The sequence below is a fragment of the Canis aureus genome, chromosome 14, assembly GCF_053574225.1.
Source record: "Canis aureus isolate CA01 chromosome 14, VMU_Caureus_v.1.0, whole genome shotgun sequence".
Classification (NCBI taxonomy): Eukaryota; Metazoa; Chordata; class Mammalia; order Carnivora; family Canidae; genus Canis; species Canis aureus.
Genome location: NC_135624.1, coordinates 47,371,553 through 47,388,730, shown reverse-complemented (window position 1 = coordinate 47,388,730; position 17,178 = coordinate 47,371,553). Strand labels below are relative to the sequence as shown.

Genomic DNA, 17,178 nt, shown 5'->3' with positions numbered 1-17,178 from the left:
AAGAGTGAGAGAGAGTGCACAAGCAGGGGGAGTTGCAGAGGGGGAGGGAGAAGCAGACACCCCTCTAAACAGGGAGCCTGACGCCTCCATCCCAGCACCCCGGGATCAGGACCCGAGCTGAAGGCAGATGCTCAACAGATAGAGCCACCCAGGCATTCCAAAAAATACTTTAAATATCAAACATATTGCTTATGCTGAATTTTACAGAAGTCTGAGCCTGATTTATTGTATTATGTCTATACTGACTCCATCTTCTCAGGATTAGAAAATGACTAAAGAGACACAGATTTACTGTTTTAGATCTAATAGGGTTTCTCGGTTGAAGTCTCAAGGCCATGGTACTGTTACTTGTTGATCCTAAGACAGACTGGGAACCTGAGGCCCACGTGTATACAAGACATTTGTACTCTCCTTACATACTGGATGGTTTTATACGCCAGTAGCAGCCCCGCCCCAGGCCCTCTGTCCACATCATTCAGTATGGGCTTTACTATCAGTGTCGTCTAGGTCTAAGAGTTGCAGCCTTACCTACTGAAAAACCCCACAAAATTCTTCTTTCACTATCTGATTTATCCGGATGAAATTCTGAAACACCATGCTCCCATCTCTCCTATATCATATCCCTCTATTCTTTTTTCTGCCTGTTGAAATTCTGCATTATTTTAAAGGATATTAAATTCATCATATACTTGTCTCTGGTTCTCCTCTTACTACTTTGAAGTCGTTCTAATGGCATCCACATATGGATGGATTTTTAACTTACATTTAGGCAAAACTAATATATTTGCTTGTATTATGTATCATGACAGTAAATAAGTACGAAACAACACAATTAACACCAGTGTGAGTGCAGGTGAGAAACATTTAGAGAAAAACAATTTAAGTGAACTTCTTTTTTATTTTTATTTTTTTTGAACTTCTTTTTTAAAAAAATATTTTATTTATTTATTTGAGAGAGAGAGAGAGAGCATGAGTAGGGGGAAGGGTATATAGAGAGAATCTCAAGCAGGTTCCCTGCCGAGCACGGAACCCCACATGGGGCTCAATCTCGCAGATCCACGAGATCATGACCTGACCCGAAACCAACAGTTGGACGCTCAACAGGCCGAGCCACCCAGGTGCCTCATATATGAACTTTCTGAGTATCATTATGCAGTCTAAGCTTTTCACAGCCTGTTGTATATTTTAGTGAGAGGTAATCATTATTTTCCTTTTAGCACCTACATTTCACAACTTGGCGAGTGGGAGCATCTTTAAACTAGTCCCTTTGGGGGCAGCTGGGTGGCTCAGCGGTTGAGCATCTGCCTTTGGCTCAGGTCATGACCCTGGGGTCCCGGGATTGAGTCCCGTATTGGGCTCCCTACAGGGAGCCTGCTTCTCCCTCTGTTTGTGTCTCTGTGTCTCTCATGAATAAATAAATAAAATCTTAAAAATAAATAAATAAACTAGTACCCCATGTCTTTAACTGTCTCATTTATTTTGAAAGAATTTCTTCTTTCTACAAGAGGTCTCAGACTCATTCTGAAAGTCCCTCCCTCAATGTGAACATTCATTAAAAAATACTGATATTCACAGTCCAACATCACAATTAAGTCCTGTTCCCACCAGTGATGGGTAGTCCAATTACTTCATCTAGAATCACCTATAATCATCCTCTATGCTTATCTTTTTAAAAGTTCATTTTTAACTTGAGGCCATTAGTGTTTTTAATACCTGACCATTCTAATTTAGTGGCAGCCTTTTACTACTGAAGGCGAAATCCACAAGATATGATAGATTCCATCCTCAGAGGCAGATGTAGGAGTTTCATGTAGCCGCTCTCTGGCCTACCCACTGTGACCTCAACGTATGGTTATATATGCATTTTTCCTTTCACTGTTCACAAAAATAGCATTTCTGGTAATATTACATTAACTCCTTTTTAAAATATTATTTTGAAATGAAAGCTTTTCCATTTGTCTTCTGTCCCCTTTGTTCTATCATTTCCTCTCTCTTTCCTGTACAATATTTGCTTACTGACTAGATCTTGTCCGACCAAACTATAGGCTTCAATTATACTCATTTAATTATGTTTACCATACGTGGTTCTGATATTCTGAAGTCATTTAATGATATGTTTCCTGCAGAGGAAACAGCAAGAGAGGAGGCAGAAAGCGGCTCGGTGAATTTGAGGAAGGAAAACTCCAGTGTGGCTGGAGCTTAGCAACGAGGGATGAACAAGCAGAAGGATAAGAGGGTGTTGGGAGCAAGGTGTATGCTAGTTATTAAACCACTAACTTTACTACAAGGTGACATTCTTGGGGGAGTTAGATGGGTCGGAGTGGGTTTTAATTTTGGAAAGGTAACACAGCACATATAAAAGCATGCAGATAGGAAATTCCTGAGAGCAAAGAAAGAAATGGGTATTTTATACCCATTTTTTAACCCAATTTTCACCCATTTTTGGTTTGTCTACCAAACCTCGGCAAATGTTTATTGAAGATGATGAATTCTTTTTTTGAAGATGATGACTTCTTAACCACATACCTTTTATGAAAATTTTTAGGGGATCAAACCACTCCAAATCATATGCTAAGTATGTGTCAGAAAGTTGAATTCAGATATAATAGAATAAATAAGGTATTGGGCTTATAGTTAATTAAACTGTATGATGCAGAATTAATGACACAGAATAATACATTTGTTGTCTATCAGAATTAAAAAACACTAAACTTTCTGAAATCAGTTCTGGAGTAAAGTTCTTACAAATGAAGGAAATGAAAGCAAGGGTTTTTTTTCTTGGGGAAAAAATGGAATATAAATTTTTAAAATGACTTTTTACGGCTTTCGCAGGTGGTACCACAGAAACATTACCAGAAATCAAGCAGAACGTGTTTTGAGACAAGAGGTAATTCAGTTTGTTCACGAATATCCTGCGTGTATTTTCAAAATTTCCCAGAGATATGCATTGTAAAGATACGACCAAACTGAAAAGGTTTATTACTTCCTGTTCTTTTCAGTCCTAAAATACGATCACAACTTTCTCTGTACCGCACATTTTCCGAGAAGTTGTAAACCAGATGTATTAGTATCAGATCGTGTTTTTCACTGACTTTCATTGTAACTTCAGAGGCGCGCTTTTCCTGAACCGGTTTCAGATCCAACCTACCGAAACTCCCCGTGCCCCCAAAGTGCACTTTGCAGTCGAGTCAGCGGGGGACCGGCCCGTGCACCTTGCATCACAGACCATACAGTCTGCACTCTGTCTTCATGACCTGGGCTAAGGGACACAGATACAGACCCAAGCCCAGGGCTGCGCTTTCTTTGTTCTTTGGAAACCAAAGGAACAGTAGGGTAGCCAGCATATCAAACTCAGATCAAAACTGCTCTTTTAGGTCAGAACAAAACAAAACTGCATACAGTTTCCAACGGCCGGTAAATATGATCTGTGGGTAAACGTAGAGTCAAACCTAGAAACTAGGTAAGCCGTATGTGTGTCGTTTTGCACTGCCGTCGGATGTTGAGGAAATCTAGAAATATGAGTGAGAATCGCTTCTGTAGCTAAGAAGTCAATGCCAGTAATGGCTCAAGACACCAGGGGAGGTCAGTGCGCGGCAAGTAGGTTGGTCACATGGAGTCAGGGAGACCCAGAGCCAATCTCACCTGCCTGGGGGGAAAGGTGGGCCCGCCTGGCACGGTGCCAGCAGGTGGGCTTCTGTAAAGTGACGCTAGTAGGCCTGGAACGGACAAAGGTTGTGCCAAGGAGGCAGAGCTAGAGAAAGGAAGTTCTCCACTAGGTGCCTGGTGAGCAAGCTAGGGACAGGTGAGATGGCCAGGTGCTTATACTTTTCTCATGCAGAGGTGCGTGAGCCACCTACGGGGTTGTGTGTTTTAACCTCTGACATGAGGTCGATCATAGGTGTGTCGATTTTTTTTCTTTTTTTTTTTTTTTGGTGTGTCGATTTTGATTGAAGCATTGTACTTCCATTTAATTGCCATGGATACACCTGGAGCCAACCCATTGCTTTAGCTGCCGTGTTTGATTACAGGAGTAAACCAGGTCTGGTTGATAAACATTCGGATTGTTGCTCACCGCTTCGCCTTCCGAGCAACACTGCCGAGAACGTTCTTGCACACGTCCTCTTGTACACAGGGGCCAGGATTTCTTCTGCTTAGGCCCAGAAACGACCTGGTCGGAAACTACGCGTAGATCTGACATTACTAGATATTTTGAAATCGTGATTCAAAGTACTTGTGCTAATTTGTACTCATACAAGGAAAGGGAAGACTGGTCCCCTACTCTCCTGCCAACAGTTGGTAGCTTCATACTTTTCTTTGATTCTCTGAGACGCTGTAAATATATTTTATATATTTATAAAAATATATAAAAATGTGCATTTTCCTTGATTAACCATTCAGTCGAGTGACCTCGCATATGTGTGTTGGCCGTCGGGCTTCCTCTGCTGACACCCTTTGCTCATTCTTCTACAGCGTGCTTGCGTTTGTAACTGGTTAATATGTATTTTTAAAGTATATCCTGAATCTTTTGTCAGTTACATGTACCAGGATATTCTTCTGAGTTTTGGCCCTGAATTTTTTTTTCTGCTCTTATTTTAAATTTTGAAATATGTTAATGTCAAATGTCTCAATTTTTGTGATCTCTCTTTTTTTCCTCTTTTAGTATAATAAATTTTTCTCTCTCCTGAAGTAATGAAGGAAGTTTGTATTTTCTTTTAAATGGTTAAAGATTTGCTTTTCATATTTAGGTCTTAATCTGTCTAAAGTGTGTATGTGTGTTATGTGTTGGGATTTTTAAAAAAATATGCATATTTTTCCTGTATATATCTTCACATATTTTTGTAATTTATGTATTTTCTATTTTTTTTTCTATTTTTTGAGAAATATCTGGATTGAACCCTACTTGTTCATGAGGCATTTAAAACATATATATTGATAGTTTGAGTTTTCTAATACTTTATTTAGCATTTGTCCTATTATGCTCACAAGGAGGCCTGGCTTCTAATTTCCTACACTCTTTGTTTAGTTTTAGTATAAAGGCTATATTAGCATCGTAAAATGAGTTGGGACATGAAGTTTTTTGTTTTTTGTTTTTGTTTTTGACATGAAGTTTTGTCTCTTTTTCCAATATTTAAAATAGTTTATATTGAATAGAAGTTATTTGCTCCTTGAAGTAATATATATCTCTCATAAAAAGAGTATGGACATGCTGCTTTTTCAAATAGATATTTGACTACTGATTTAATTTTCTTCTCTTCTTGAGATGTTTGATAGTTTATGTGAAGAATTGCCTACTTTATAGTTATTTTCAAATTTATTGCATTAATTTTTATAGAAGTATCTTATAAATTAATTCAATTCATATTTCTTTTTTTAAAGATTTTATTTATTTATTCATGATAGACACAGGGAGAGAGAGAGAGGCAGAGACACAGGCAGAGGGAGAAGCAGGCTCCATGCAGGGAGCCCGACGTGGGACTTGATCCCAGGATTCCAGGATCACGGCCTGGCTGAAGGCAGGCACTTAAACTGCTGAGCCACCCAGGCTGCCCTGAATTCATATTTCAACAGTATGTTCATAGAGTTTAAAAATCAAAAAATTGGGCAGCCCTGGTGGTGCAGCGGTTTGGTGCTGCCTGCAGCCTTGGGTGTGATCCTGGAGACTCAGGATCCAGTCCCACATTAGGCTCCCTGCATGGAGCCTGCTTCCCCCTCTCCCTGTGTCTCTGCCTCTCTCTCTCTGTGTGTCTATGAATAAATAAATAAAATCTTAAAAAAAAGAAATAAAAAAATTTTGGAGCTTTCTTCCATCCTTGTCCCCAAGACACCAATTCCTTTCCCCAGAGACAAACTTCTATTATTAGTTTATTTTGTGCCCTTTCAGAGATGTTTTATACACACACAAATAGAAATATATTTTCTTATATCATTATTTTTACACAAATGGTAACATATTATATATATTCTTGTGTGCATTACTTTTTTCACTTAGCAATATGTATTGGAAAGGAAACTTTTCATGTCAGTACACAGAAAGTGTCTACATCTGCATAGTATTTCTTACTTTGGACATATCACAATTTATTTAAGAAATTTAATGGACAGGGGCTTGGGTGGCTCAGTCATTGAGTGTTGGACTCTTGGTTTCCAATTAGTTTTAATCATGGGGTCTTGGGATCGCCTGTGTGGGACTCTGCACTTGGCCCGGAGGCTGCTTGGGATTCTCTCACCCTCCTCTTCGTCCCCTCCCACCTCTTGTGCTCTCTCTCTTTCTCACTCTAGAATAAATAAAATCTTTTTAAAAAAAGAAATTTCAAAAAAAAAAAAAGAAATTTCATGGGAATTTATATGGTATATACTCTTTTGCTATTAAAACAGTGCTGCCATCAGTAACCTATCTACACAGCTTTTCCCATTTATGTGAGTATATATGTAGGATAAATTCCCCAAGGTAGAAATTTTGGGTGGAAGGGAATGTACATTTCTAATTTTGGTAGGTGTTAAAATGCCATCTATAGGAGTTGTACAATTTACATCCCTCCTAAAAGTGTAAGAGAGCTCATTTCCTCACAACCTGTCCAGCAAGTATTTAATGAAACGTGTGGCACTTTGCTCTCTGACATCTCGCCTCAGTGTGGGTTTCATTTACATCTCTTTTCGCAGGAGTGCTAAGCATCTCTGTGCATAGGAAAGTTTATATATTTTTATCTCTTTTTCTGTAAGCTGTCTATTCATATCCTTTGCAAATTTTCTGTTTAAATGCTTTCCTCACAATTTGTAGGACTACGTAGTGACATTAAGGATGTTAGCTCTTTGTGATATGTAGCAATACTCTTCCCAGTTTTTCAACTGTCATATATATATTATTTTATTTTATTATTTATTATTTTTTTTGCTGTGAATAGTGCTTGAGTTTTATATGTTTGAATTTATCATACAAATTTTTGTAAAGCTTTAGGGTTTGTGTCAGGTTAGAATTGTCTTACCCATCCTGAGCTGATGAAAAAAAATTCCTATTTTTTTTTATTACTTTAGTGGTTTTATTTTTTACATATACATATTTGATTCATTTGTAATTATTCATGATGCAGAGTGAGGTATGGATCTGATTTATTGTTTTTCTAGATGGTTACCAAGTGTCTATGTTTTCCATATTTGATTTGAGGTGCCACTTTCATCATAAATGCAGCTCCCATGTTGGACTACATCCGGCCTCACTACTTGGTTTCATTAATCAGCTCGTGCATTTTGGTGATGCCTTTATAATATTTCAAATACTGAGGCTTCTTTTGTACAGCTAGCCTCCCTCACTCTTCTTTTTCAGAAATACTCTGGAGATGTATTTTATACATGCAGATCTCACAATTACTTTGCCTAGTTTTAAAAAGCTTCTCTCTGGTCCTTTAAATTTACAGAATAACCTAGGGGAAATTGTTTGGACATTAAAAAATTAGTGGGGTTTTGGGACCAATTTGTTCTGGAACCCATATATTAATTATTTAACCCATATATTAATTATTTATATGGAAAAAATTAAAATTAGGTCCCTACTTCAAGCAAAAATAAATCTTGGATAGACTGAAAACCTAATGAGAAACGCAAATATCTTTGTATTTTTTAGGAGCACTTTATTTATTAAGATTTATTTATTTATTTGAGAGAGAGCATGTGGTAGGTGAGGAGCAGGAGGAGCAGAGGGAGAGGAAGAGAAGAACTCTAAGCAGACTCTGGGAGGAGCATGGAGCTCAGCACAGGGCTCGATCTCAAGTCTCTGAGATCATGACTTGAGCTGAAACCAAGAGTGTGTGTTCACCCAACTGATTGTGCCACCCCGGTGCCCTGTTAGGAGCATTTTATAGCTTTCTTCATATAGCTCTTGCACATTTATTTGTAAGTTTATTTTAACATATTTTGTTGTTGTTGCTATTATAAATGGGTATATCTTTTTTTACTTATGAAAGCTCTTGAGTTCTGTGAATTAATTTTGTAATTGACGACTTTGGTGAACTCACAGTTTTTTTTAGTAGTCTTTCAGTTGATTCTCATGGGTTTCAGGTAGAATTTTATCAACAGCAAAACAGTATGATTTCAACTGCTTTTTTTTTTTGTTTACAATTTAATACAATATTTCTTGGTGTGTTTCTTTCTTTCTTTCTTTTATTTTTTTGCCTCTCATTTAATTGCATGAGCTGGTATCTCAGAACAGTATTAAATACCAGTGCTGGCAGTGGGCATTTCTTTTTCCTGATTTTAGTTGGAATGGTGCCACAGAAAGCATAATGCTGGACTTGGGGAATAAATGTAAATTAGGGCTGTTGCATATATTACTATTTTACTGAGAATGTAAAGAAAACTGATTCTAGAAGTTGAAATTTTTCAATGCCTTTACAATGTCTATGTGATGTTCATGGGATTTTTCTCCTCAGATCAATTAATAGAAGGAATTCTAATAATAAAATCCCTAATATTGAATTACTCTTGTATTCTTGTTTGCAATCCCTTTTGATCATAGTATATTGTTTTTCCGCTGTGCTACTGGATTCAGTTTGTTAATATTTAGTTAGGATTTTTGAGCAGACATGAAACTTGTTAGTAGATTTCCGTTTTGTGCACAATCTTTGCTGTGTTGTTGGTATTGATAGTAAACCCACTTTATGTAAAAATTTAGAAGCTTCTCTTTATTTCACATGCTCTGGAATTATGCAACATTACAGTATGTCTCTGTGGTGTTTTTAATGTTGTAGCTCTTTTAAAACCGTATCCATTTTCCCATGTAGTAGATCCATTAACATTTCTAGATCTTCTGGAATCAATTTTGATAAAATTTATGTTTTGCTACTTAATCACTCATTTCGTTCAAGTTTTCAAACGTGTAGAGTCAAGGTGATGCTTTCATTTTTTCTCTGGATCCTTGTCGCTTACTTTTTGAAGCCACATTATTTATTGGTTAGATTGGTCAGCAATTTACCTATTTCCTTGTTTTCCCTTTATAAAAGATTTTGATTTTAATTACCAGCTCTATTATATTTTTGTATTTATAATTTGTTATTTTGCTTTTGTCTTTTTTCATTTCTTTCTTCTACTTGACTTGGTTTTTGTCCTAACTTCTTGAGGTAGATACATTTACTTTGCATCTCCTTTGTTTATTGATGCAAGTAATAAGACTGAATAGCAGAGTTTCCAATATATGGCATTTCCTTATTATTTTCTAGATTTTTTTTTTTTTTTTATGATAGGCACACAGTGAGAGAGAGAGAGAGGCAGAGACACAGGCAGAGGGAGAAGCAGGCTCCATGCACCGGGAGCCCGACGTGGGATTCGATCCCGGGTCTCCAGGATCGCGCCCCGGGCCAAAAGCAGGCGCCAAACCGCTGCGCCACCCAGGGATCCCAATTTTCTAGATGTTTTTATTTTTATTTGAATTTCCTTGAATTATATAAAAGAGAACTTAAAAATATACAGGTAGTAGTAGCTTTTTCCTTTGGGGATTGTTATTAATTTCCATTTTTATTGCTTTGTGATCATGACTATTTGTACTTTTTCCACTTTGAAGAGAAGGTCACTACTTATACAACTTGACTAAATGCATGATGCATATGTGTCTATGTATATACACTACATACTATATACTGTACATAAAACTTTGCTTTATATATCTTAGTATTTTACATCTTGTGTCCTCTATGGTATATAACACAATCCTTGTGCATGGTAGGAATTCAATAAAAGCTAGATTTTTATTATTTTAAATGGTTATAAGAGGTTTTTTGGCTTAAAAGTTTGGTTGGAAAATGAGGTTTGTTCCTTGGTGAACATCTAGAAGAAAGAGAAGACTCTGCTTAATGTATGGTGTTCATTTTAAGGGTCACATCATGGTGTTTGGTTTGGACAGTTCTTAACTTCTTGGCACTTCTTAAGTGTCAACTTTCACACATTCGGCAAGCTTCTGAGGTGTTTCACTCTCCACAAGTGTAAACATATTCAGTAAAGATGAAAACTTCTTACAGTATCAACAACTAACACAAACCAAACATTCAACGTCCTTTGAAAACAATCCACAGTTTTCTTGGAATTTCCCAGAGGATGTCAATGGGAATCCAACTCATAACCTAACACCAAACATATAATATTCTTCTGTCCTGCAATTCTCTTCCTGTCTCTCCTATACTCTGGAGAAACTAAGATGATTCCCAATACTCTTCTCTCCAAACTTTCTCAAAGCTTCTCTCTCCATCCCTAGCATGGATTCTGCTCACTTTCCCCACTTCCTGCTTTTCCAGATATGTTTCTCCTTGCCTCCCTCACACTACCTTCTGTGTTGTTTTTCTTCCACAATACAACCTGCCAATCTGTCTCAGAGTGCTTCCTATTCATTAGCTATGTTTATCTATTATCTTGATCAATATAACAAAAATAATGAGGACGCCTGGGTGGCTCAGTGGTTTAGCATCTGCCTTTGGCTCAGGGTGTGATCTGGGGTCCCAGGATCGAGTCCCACATTGGGTTCCCTGTGGGAAGCCTGCTTCTCCCTCTGCCTGTGTCTCAGCCTCTCTTTCTGTGTCTCGTGAATAAATAAAAAAATATTTAAAAAATTAAAAATAACCAAAATAAATGGTGGGGTACACGATTGTAAAATGCAGATTATTTTTAGAAAAATCAAGAACGAGGTTTTATTTATTTATTTTTGAGATTTCATTTATTTATTCATGAGAGACACAGAAAGAGAGATAGAGACACAGGCAGAGGGAGAAGCAGGCTCCACGCAGGGAGCCCAATGTGGGACTTGATCTTGGGAATCCGGGATCAGGCCCTGAGCCAAAGTCAGGTGCTCAACTGCTGAACCACCCAGGCTTCCCAGGAACGAGGTTTTAAAAATACTCATATATTACAAATTCTTGTCCCAATTATGTATTTTTAGAGGTGTGACTTCTTAATGTATAAGGGAGATAAGATTGCCTATATTTGTGAAAACAGTCTCATTCACATATAGTAAGTTAGTAACGGTTTGGTTTTCATTCCTGAGATGTAGATTTGTCTTTCTTCCTAATAAGGAATAAATGTGTACAATGAATTGTTTTTTGCAGTCTAAAGAAGGTGCATTTATTGTCAGAGATTCAAGACATTTGGGATCCTACACAATTTCTGTGTTTATAAAAGCTAGAAGGTAAGCAATTATGATTTTGATCACTTTAGAGGTAACACTCCTTGGGACAGTCTTTCTTACAGAGACACCATCACGTAGAGAAAGAGAGATCTTAGCATGGAAGGTTGCTGGCCTGGAAGTTAGTACATCTGATCCTCTCAAGTTGTATCCCTAACCAGCTCTGTGTGTGGGCAGTGACTTCGCCGTCTCCTTTTCCTAACCATGAGGAAGTTGGCTTAGTTGTAGACAGTGGCGGTGCTTTCCTCACGTTCCTTGGCTTACCTTGGGGTTTTCCTGCAGAGAGTTCTCCTGCACTCAGGAAGCTTCTGTGCCTTTCTGCTGGAGGATGTTCTCTGGCTGTGGGAACTCATGGTCCCCCTGGGTAGACTGGGAGTGCCTGAGAGTCAGCACCCTAGGAGCAGCTCTCCATCAATGAGGAATAGAAGATCCACCCCTCAGCTCCTTTGCACTTTAGTGGGACAATTCTCAGATGTGTTCCACAGTCTCTTGTGTCTTCCTAGAGCCCTGGTAGTTCATAGCAAACCTGCTCATCCATATACCCTCTATCAGTTTTCCTCTTTGTTTGATTTCTCCTTACACCCCTTGGGGTGCATTTATTCACTCATTGAACTGATATTGGCATTCCTCAAATGCTTATACGTGTCCCTAATGGGCTCTACATTTTTGGACACTGGAATTGTCAGCTAGACAACTTTGGCTGAAGTTATGTTCAAATCTATGGACCCAATAAGATAACTAAGGAATTTACCCAGGGGCTGTGAGGCACCAGTTGAATCTAACCCACTCTGCAGTGTGTAGTGTCACTGGAATAAAAAGTTTTAAAGGTGGAATCCTATTGCTCAACGAATTGACTTAGTTCCAGAGTGATCTTTTGCTTGTTTACTAATTCACATTTTATTGATTGTAGAAATATGGAGGCTACCATCAAACATTATCAGATTAAAAAGAATGACTCGGGACAGTGGTACGTGGCTGAAAGACACCTCTTTCCATCAATCCCTGAGCTAATCTGGTATCACCAGCACAATGCAGCAGGTAAGTCAGGAGCTTCAGGTGAAGGGAGGCAGGGAGCCAGGCCCCAGACAGGCAATGCATCTTTGGTGTCAGACACTGAACAGGAGCAAATACCCCACCCCCTGCAGAAATGCATAAGAGCCTGAAATACAACTTGTGTTCTGAACAGGTCTCCTCACTGATGCTTCTTTGTTTTTCTAGTCAGGGGACAAGAGGTAGGTTGATTTTTACATTTCTGTCAGGTTAGAAAAATGATAGCTGGCAGAGAAGCAAAAGGCAATGTAATAATCAATGCATTAGTTCTTGAAATTTATGTAGGGTGAAGTGTAATGGAATTTCAAGTGTCCTAAATAATCATGCCTCCTTATCTTTGCTCCCCAAAATTTGCTCTCTACTTCAATTGTAGGAAAATTACCCTTAAATATCTCCTTCTCGGGGATCCCTGGGTGGCACAGCGGTTTGACGCCTGCCTTTGGCCCAGGGCGCGATCCTGGAGACCTGGGATCGAATCCCACATCGGGCTCCCGGTGCATGGAGCCTGCTTCTCCCTCTGCCTGTGTCTCTGCCTCTCTCTCTCTCTCTCTCTGTGTGTGTGACTATCATAAATAAATAAATTGAAAAAAATTAAAAATATTTTTTAAAAAATATCTCCTTCTCTGTTCTTTCTTGTTTGGTGAACACAAAAAGCTGTAGAGGACACAGCCTTTCACAGTCAGAATTTGACTTAAATAAAGCAGAGGCATCATCATTTGACCTCTTCCCCAAGTGTTTGCAATACTTTAGCAATAATTCTGCAAATGTATCATCTATGGAAAGATCTAGGATTCTAGAAAGTTTCACCACAATGACCATCACAGCTTTAGCCTTCAGCCCTCACTCAACCTGTCCTTGACCACTTTGAAGCCATCGGGGAATCTTCTAACTGCGACATTATAGAATTTGGAACCTACTGTAACTTTTCATATTATTTTGACTTCTTGCCATACAGAACTTTTTTAGATTTCTCTCATGAAAAGTTGTTTACAAAAAAATCCTTTTGGAAAGTGGCTACTTTTCCACTACACAGGTTCTAAATATCAAGAGTAAATCGAAGGAAGTTTTTCTACATTTATGGGATGAATCTGCATAGATATTCCAGATGGTCACTGGGAGTTTGGTTAGAGAGGAAGTAGCAGTGAGTCTGAGTGGGGCCAGAGAGGACATATTTGTGTCTAGAGATAGAAATAGAATCAGATCAGTCCTGAATTTTTTTTCTCTACAGTCCTCTTTTCCTTCCCTTCAAAGAAAAAATTTGAGAAACAGAGTGGTTATGCTAGTGTGGTTAAAAAAAAATTACTAACGTAGATCAAGATGTGCTGACATGAGAAGATGGTAATGATAAGTTGTTCAGTAAAGAGAAAAAAAGTGCAAAGCAATATCTCAGAATATAGTCCCACTTTTATAAATAAAAATACACACACGTGTGTGTAGAGAAATTTTGTTTAAAGTATAGGTAATAATTTTCAAACTAATAAGATTATAACATACTACAAGCTTAATGTTTACCTCTGGAGAATGACACTGGGGTAAGGGAAGATTATATTTTCTGCCTTATAAGATTGCTTTAGGGTTTGATATTTTTTGTTACAGCATACATGATTATTCTTATAATGTATAAAATACCATATAGATCACTTAAAAAATAAAACTGGATCAGGGATATCTGGGTGGCTCAGTTGGTTAAGCATCTCCCAGGGTCATGGGATTGAGCCCTGCATTGGTGCTCCTTGCTCAGCTGCTTCTCCTCCCTCTGCAGGTGTTCTCTCTTTCTCTGTCCAATAAATAAATAAAATCTAAAAAAAAAAAAAAAGAAGAAGAAGACAGTGTGAGGTTATTATATACAAAAAAGAAGAAGAAGAAGAAGAAGAAGAAGAAGAAGAAGAAGAAGAAGAAGAAGAAGAAGAAGAAGAAAAGAAAAAGCTGGATAAAACAAAATAACAACAGAAGAAAACCTTCCAACTCTAATTGCTCTTTATTAGGGAGAAAAGAAAATAAAAAAAGATAGAAGAAAATGAGAAAGAAAGATGATAAGAGGAAAGGAATGGGACCCCAAAATAGTGGATGCTTAGTGAAGACTTACTTTGGGCCAGACCCTGTTCTGAGTGTTTTTATGTCTATTTATTTATTTAATCTTCAGAACGATCCTATGAAGTAGGTGCTGTTGGTATTTCCATCTTACAGATGAAGAAACTGAGGCATGATTGGTACTCACAATTACACAGTTAAAAAGTGTTTGTGCTGAGATTGGAACTCAAGGACTCTTTGAGACCATTGGAGCCATTGAACCCACTGGCGCCAGAGTCTGCACTCAATGGCTGCTGTAGCCTCCAGAAAGAGACACATCCTATCATTAGATGGTACTTGGGAAGGTCCAGTTTCAGAGGAGGCTGTGAATCAGAGCCCATGACTATCCTGTCTACTTTTTGACTTCTGGTCTATTTAGCTCATGACAATCCATCTCTTTCCCGGAAGTAAGGACAATGCCAAGAGGGTGACAGGCTTCCTTCTATCAGAGAGATAGACTCTCATTAAACCACTGGTAGAGAATCACAGAATAAAAATGTTGAGCAAACAAGAACTTGGAAAATTAGAAGAAAGTATCAGGGTCTTAAAGAAATTCCTCATTTTGTTCTTCGTTTGGATCATGCATTATAGGATCCCAACTCGATGAGGGCTCCAACCTCAGCTAAGTCTTCAGAGTCACTAGTGAAGTAGCTTTTCCTATTTTCTCTTCAGACATTCACCATTCTCCTCAAGACCCCACTTCCAGTGTTGTCCACTGTCCCTATCAGCAAACCCCTTGCCATCCACCTTATTAAGAAATTTGAAGTCACCTGACATGAGCTCCCTCAACCTTGTCTTCCCACTGCCAAGCTCTCAGCCTCACCTCCTTCCTTCCAGTAGTAGCCAGGACGAGCCTAGGCCCCTGCTCCCTCCACTCCTCTGCTGCTGAGACCACCCAACACCCTTTCTCTCCTGTAGCTTGTCCATTTCTTCTTACCTTCTCCCTTTACCCTGTAAACATGCTTAAGACTTTCTTATTAGAAAAGCCAAAAAACAAAACAAAACAAACAACAAACAACAACAACAAAATACCCCAACAAACCCAAAGCCCAACAAACCCACAAAGCCCTCCTTTCTTCCTTTAGACATTGTTCTTCCAAGTGACACTTTTGGAAAAATGTGTCCACATCCCCTTTCTCCACTTGCTCACTTTCCATTTGCTTTTTAAACGTCTGCACCTGGCTTCTGCCTCCATCGCCCACTGTTTTACGGGTGGCCCCCGAATTGACCTACAGGGTGATGCTTTTGAGTTCTTGTATTTTCAGCCCTCTCTGCTCTATTTGCAGTGTCACCCCTTGAAGCTCCCTGCTTTCCAGATGTTTTGACACTGCCTTTTCTTGTTCTTGAACTCAGATCATTCCTCAAAGTTCTTCCCAACGGGTCTCACTTCTACTCTTAGACGTTGGCATGCTGCAGGAATCTGTCCCCGATCTCTTCTCTCCTCGCCCTAGACATTTCCCTTTGCAGGACTCTTCCATCTGGGAGTCCCAGGCACTTGCAGTCCCACAGGCCCTGAACCGCAGCGATGAAATGGAATTCTTCATCTTACCGCTGCCTTCCCTCCCAGCCTGCTCCCTGCTCTTCCTGTTGCCCATCTCAGATAAGAGTGTCACCATCCTGCTGGCTACAGGGGCTGGAAACATAGGAGTCACAAGAGACAATTCCACTCTTCCTAAAGGATAATGTCTTTCCCCTCCTCTGCCCCCCTCTCCTCTCCTGCCCTTCCCCACCCTTCACCTCCCTTCCTTTCCTGCTCTTCCCCTTGCCCTCCTCCTTCTCCTCCTTCTTTAGTTATTGAAAACTTTTTTTTTTTTAATTGAAGTGTGGTTGCCATACAATAGTACATTCAGGTGTATAACATAGTGATTGAACATGTATATACGTCACAGAGGGGTCACCAGGAGAACTCTAGCTACCATCTCTTGCCATACAAAGTCGTTACAGATTATTATCTATATTCCCTATGCTATGCGTTTTATCTCCTACAAGAAAATTGTATGTCCTACTAAAAGGTGTGTCCCTTTTAAACCCTTTTCCCTATCTTGCCCATCCTACCACCCCCTAACTGCCTCACTTTGGCAACCATCAGACTGTTCTGCTTCTATGAGTAAGTTTCAGTTTTGTTTTGGTTGCTTGCTTCATTTTTTTTTAGATTCCACATATAAGTGAATTCATACAGTATTTGTCTTTCTTTCCTGGATTTTTTCACTTAGTATAATACCCTCCAGGTCCACCCACATTGTTGTAAACAGCAAGACTTTATTCTTTCTTACGGCTGAAGAATATTTTATTATTCCCGCCACATTTTCTTTACCCCTTCGTCTATCAGTGGACACTTAGTTTGCTTCTGTGTTTTGGCTGCTTAAATAATGCAGCAATGAACATAGGGGTGCATATGTCTTTTCAAATTAGTGGGTTTTTTTTTCAAACTTTTTTTTTTTTTGGTGAGAAATACCCAGAAGTGGAATTCTTGGATTGTATGGTAGTTTTATTTTTATTTTTTTGAGGAACCTCCACCCTGTTTTCCATGGTGGCTCACCATTTTGCATTCCCACCAACAGTGGGGAGGGTTGTCTTTGCTATGCATCCTTGTCAATACTTGTTAATTTTTGTCCGCTTGATATTAGCCATTCTGATAGGTGTGAGGTGAGATCTCATTGGATGATTAGTGATGCTGAGTAGGTTTCATGTGTCTGTTGACCATCTGTATATCTTCTTTGGGGAAATGTCTCTTTGGGTCCTCTGCCCATTTTAAAAACTCAAATTTTTTTATATTGAGTTGTATGAATTATTTATGTATTTTGGGTATTAACCCCTTTTTGGTTATAGCATTCGCCAATATCTTCTCCCATTCAAGTAGGTTGCCTTTTGTTTTATTGGGAGTTTTCTTCACTGTGCAA

At 38.8% G+C, this 17,178-nt stretch overlaps 1 protein-coding gene across 2 annotated transcripts in view; it reads left to right on the top strand.

Moving 5' to 3' along the window:
- TXK (TXK tyrosine kinase) overlaps positions 1-17,178 on the top strand; it is a 64,132-nt gene that overhangs the window by 26,785 nt on the left and 20,169 nt on the right. For both annotated transcript variants that reach the window (XM_077847943.1, XM_077847944.1), the window contains 3 exons: positions 2,833-2,887; positions 11,082-11,161; positions 12,069-12,196. In XM_077847943.1, the coding sequence (XP_077704069.1) occupies positions 2,833-2,887; positions 11,082-11,161; positions 12,069-12,196 (263 nt within the window). The remainder of the gene's footprint in view (positions 1-2,832; positions 2,888-11,081; positions 11,162-12,068; positions 12,197-17,178) is intronic.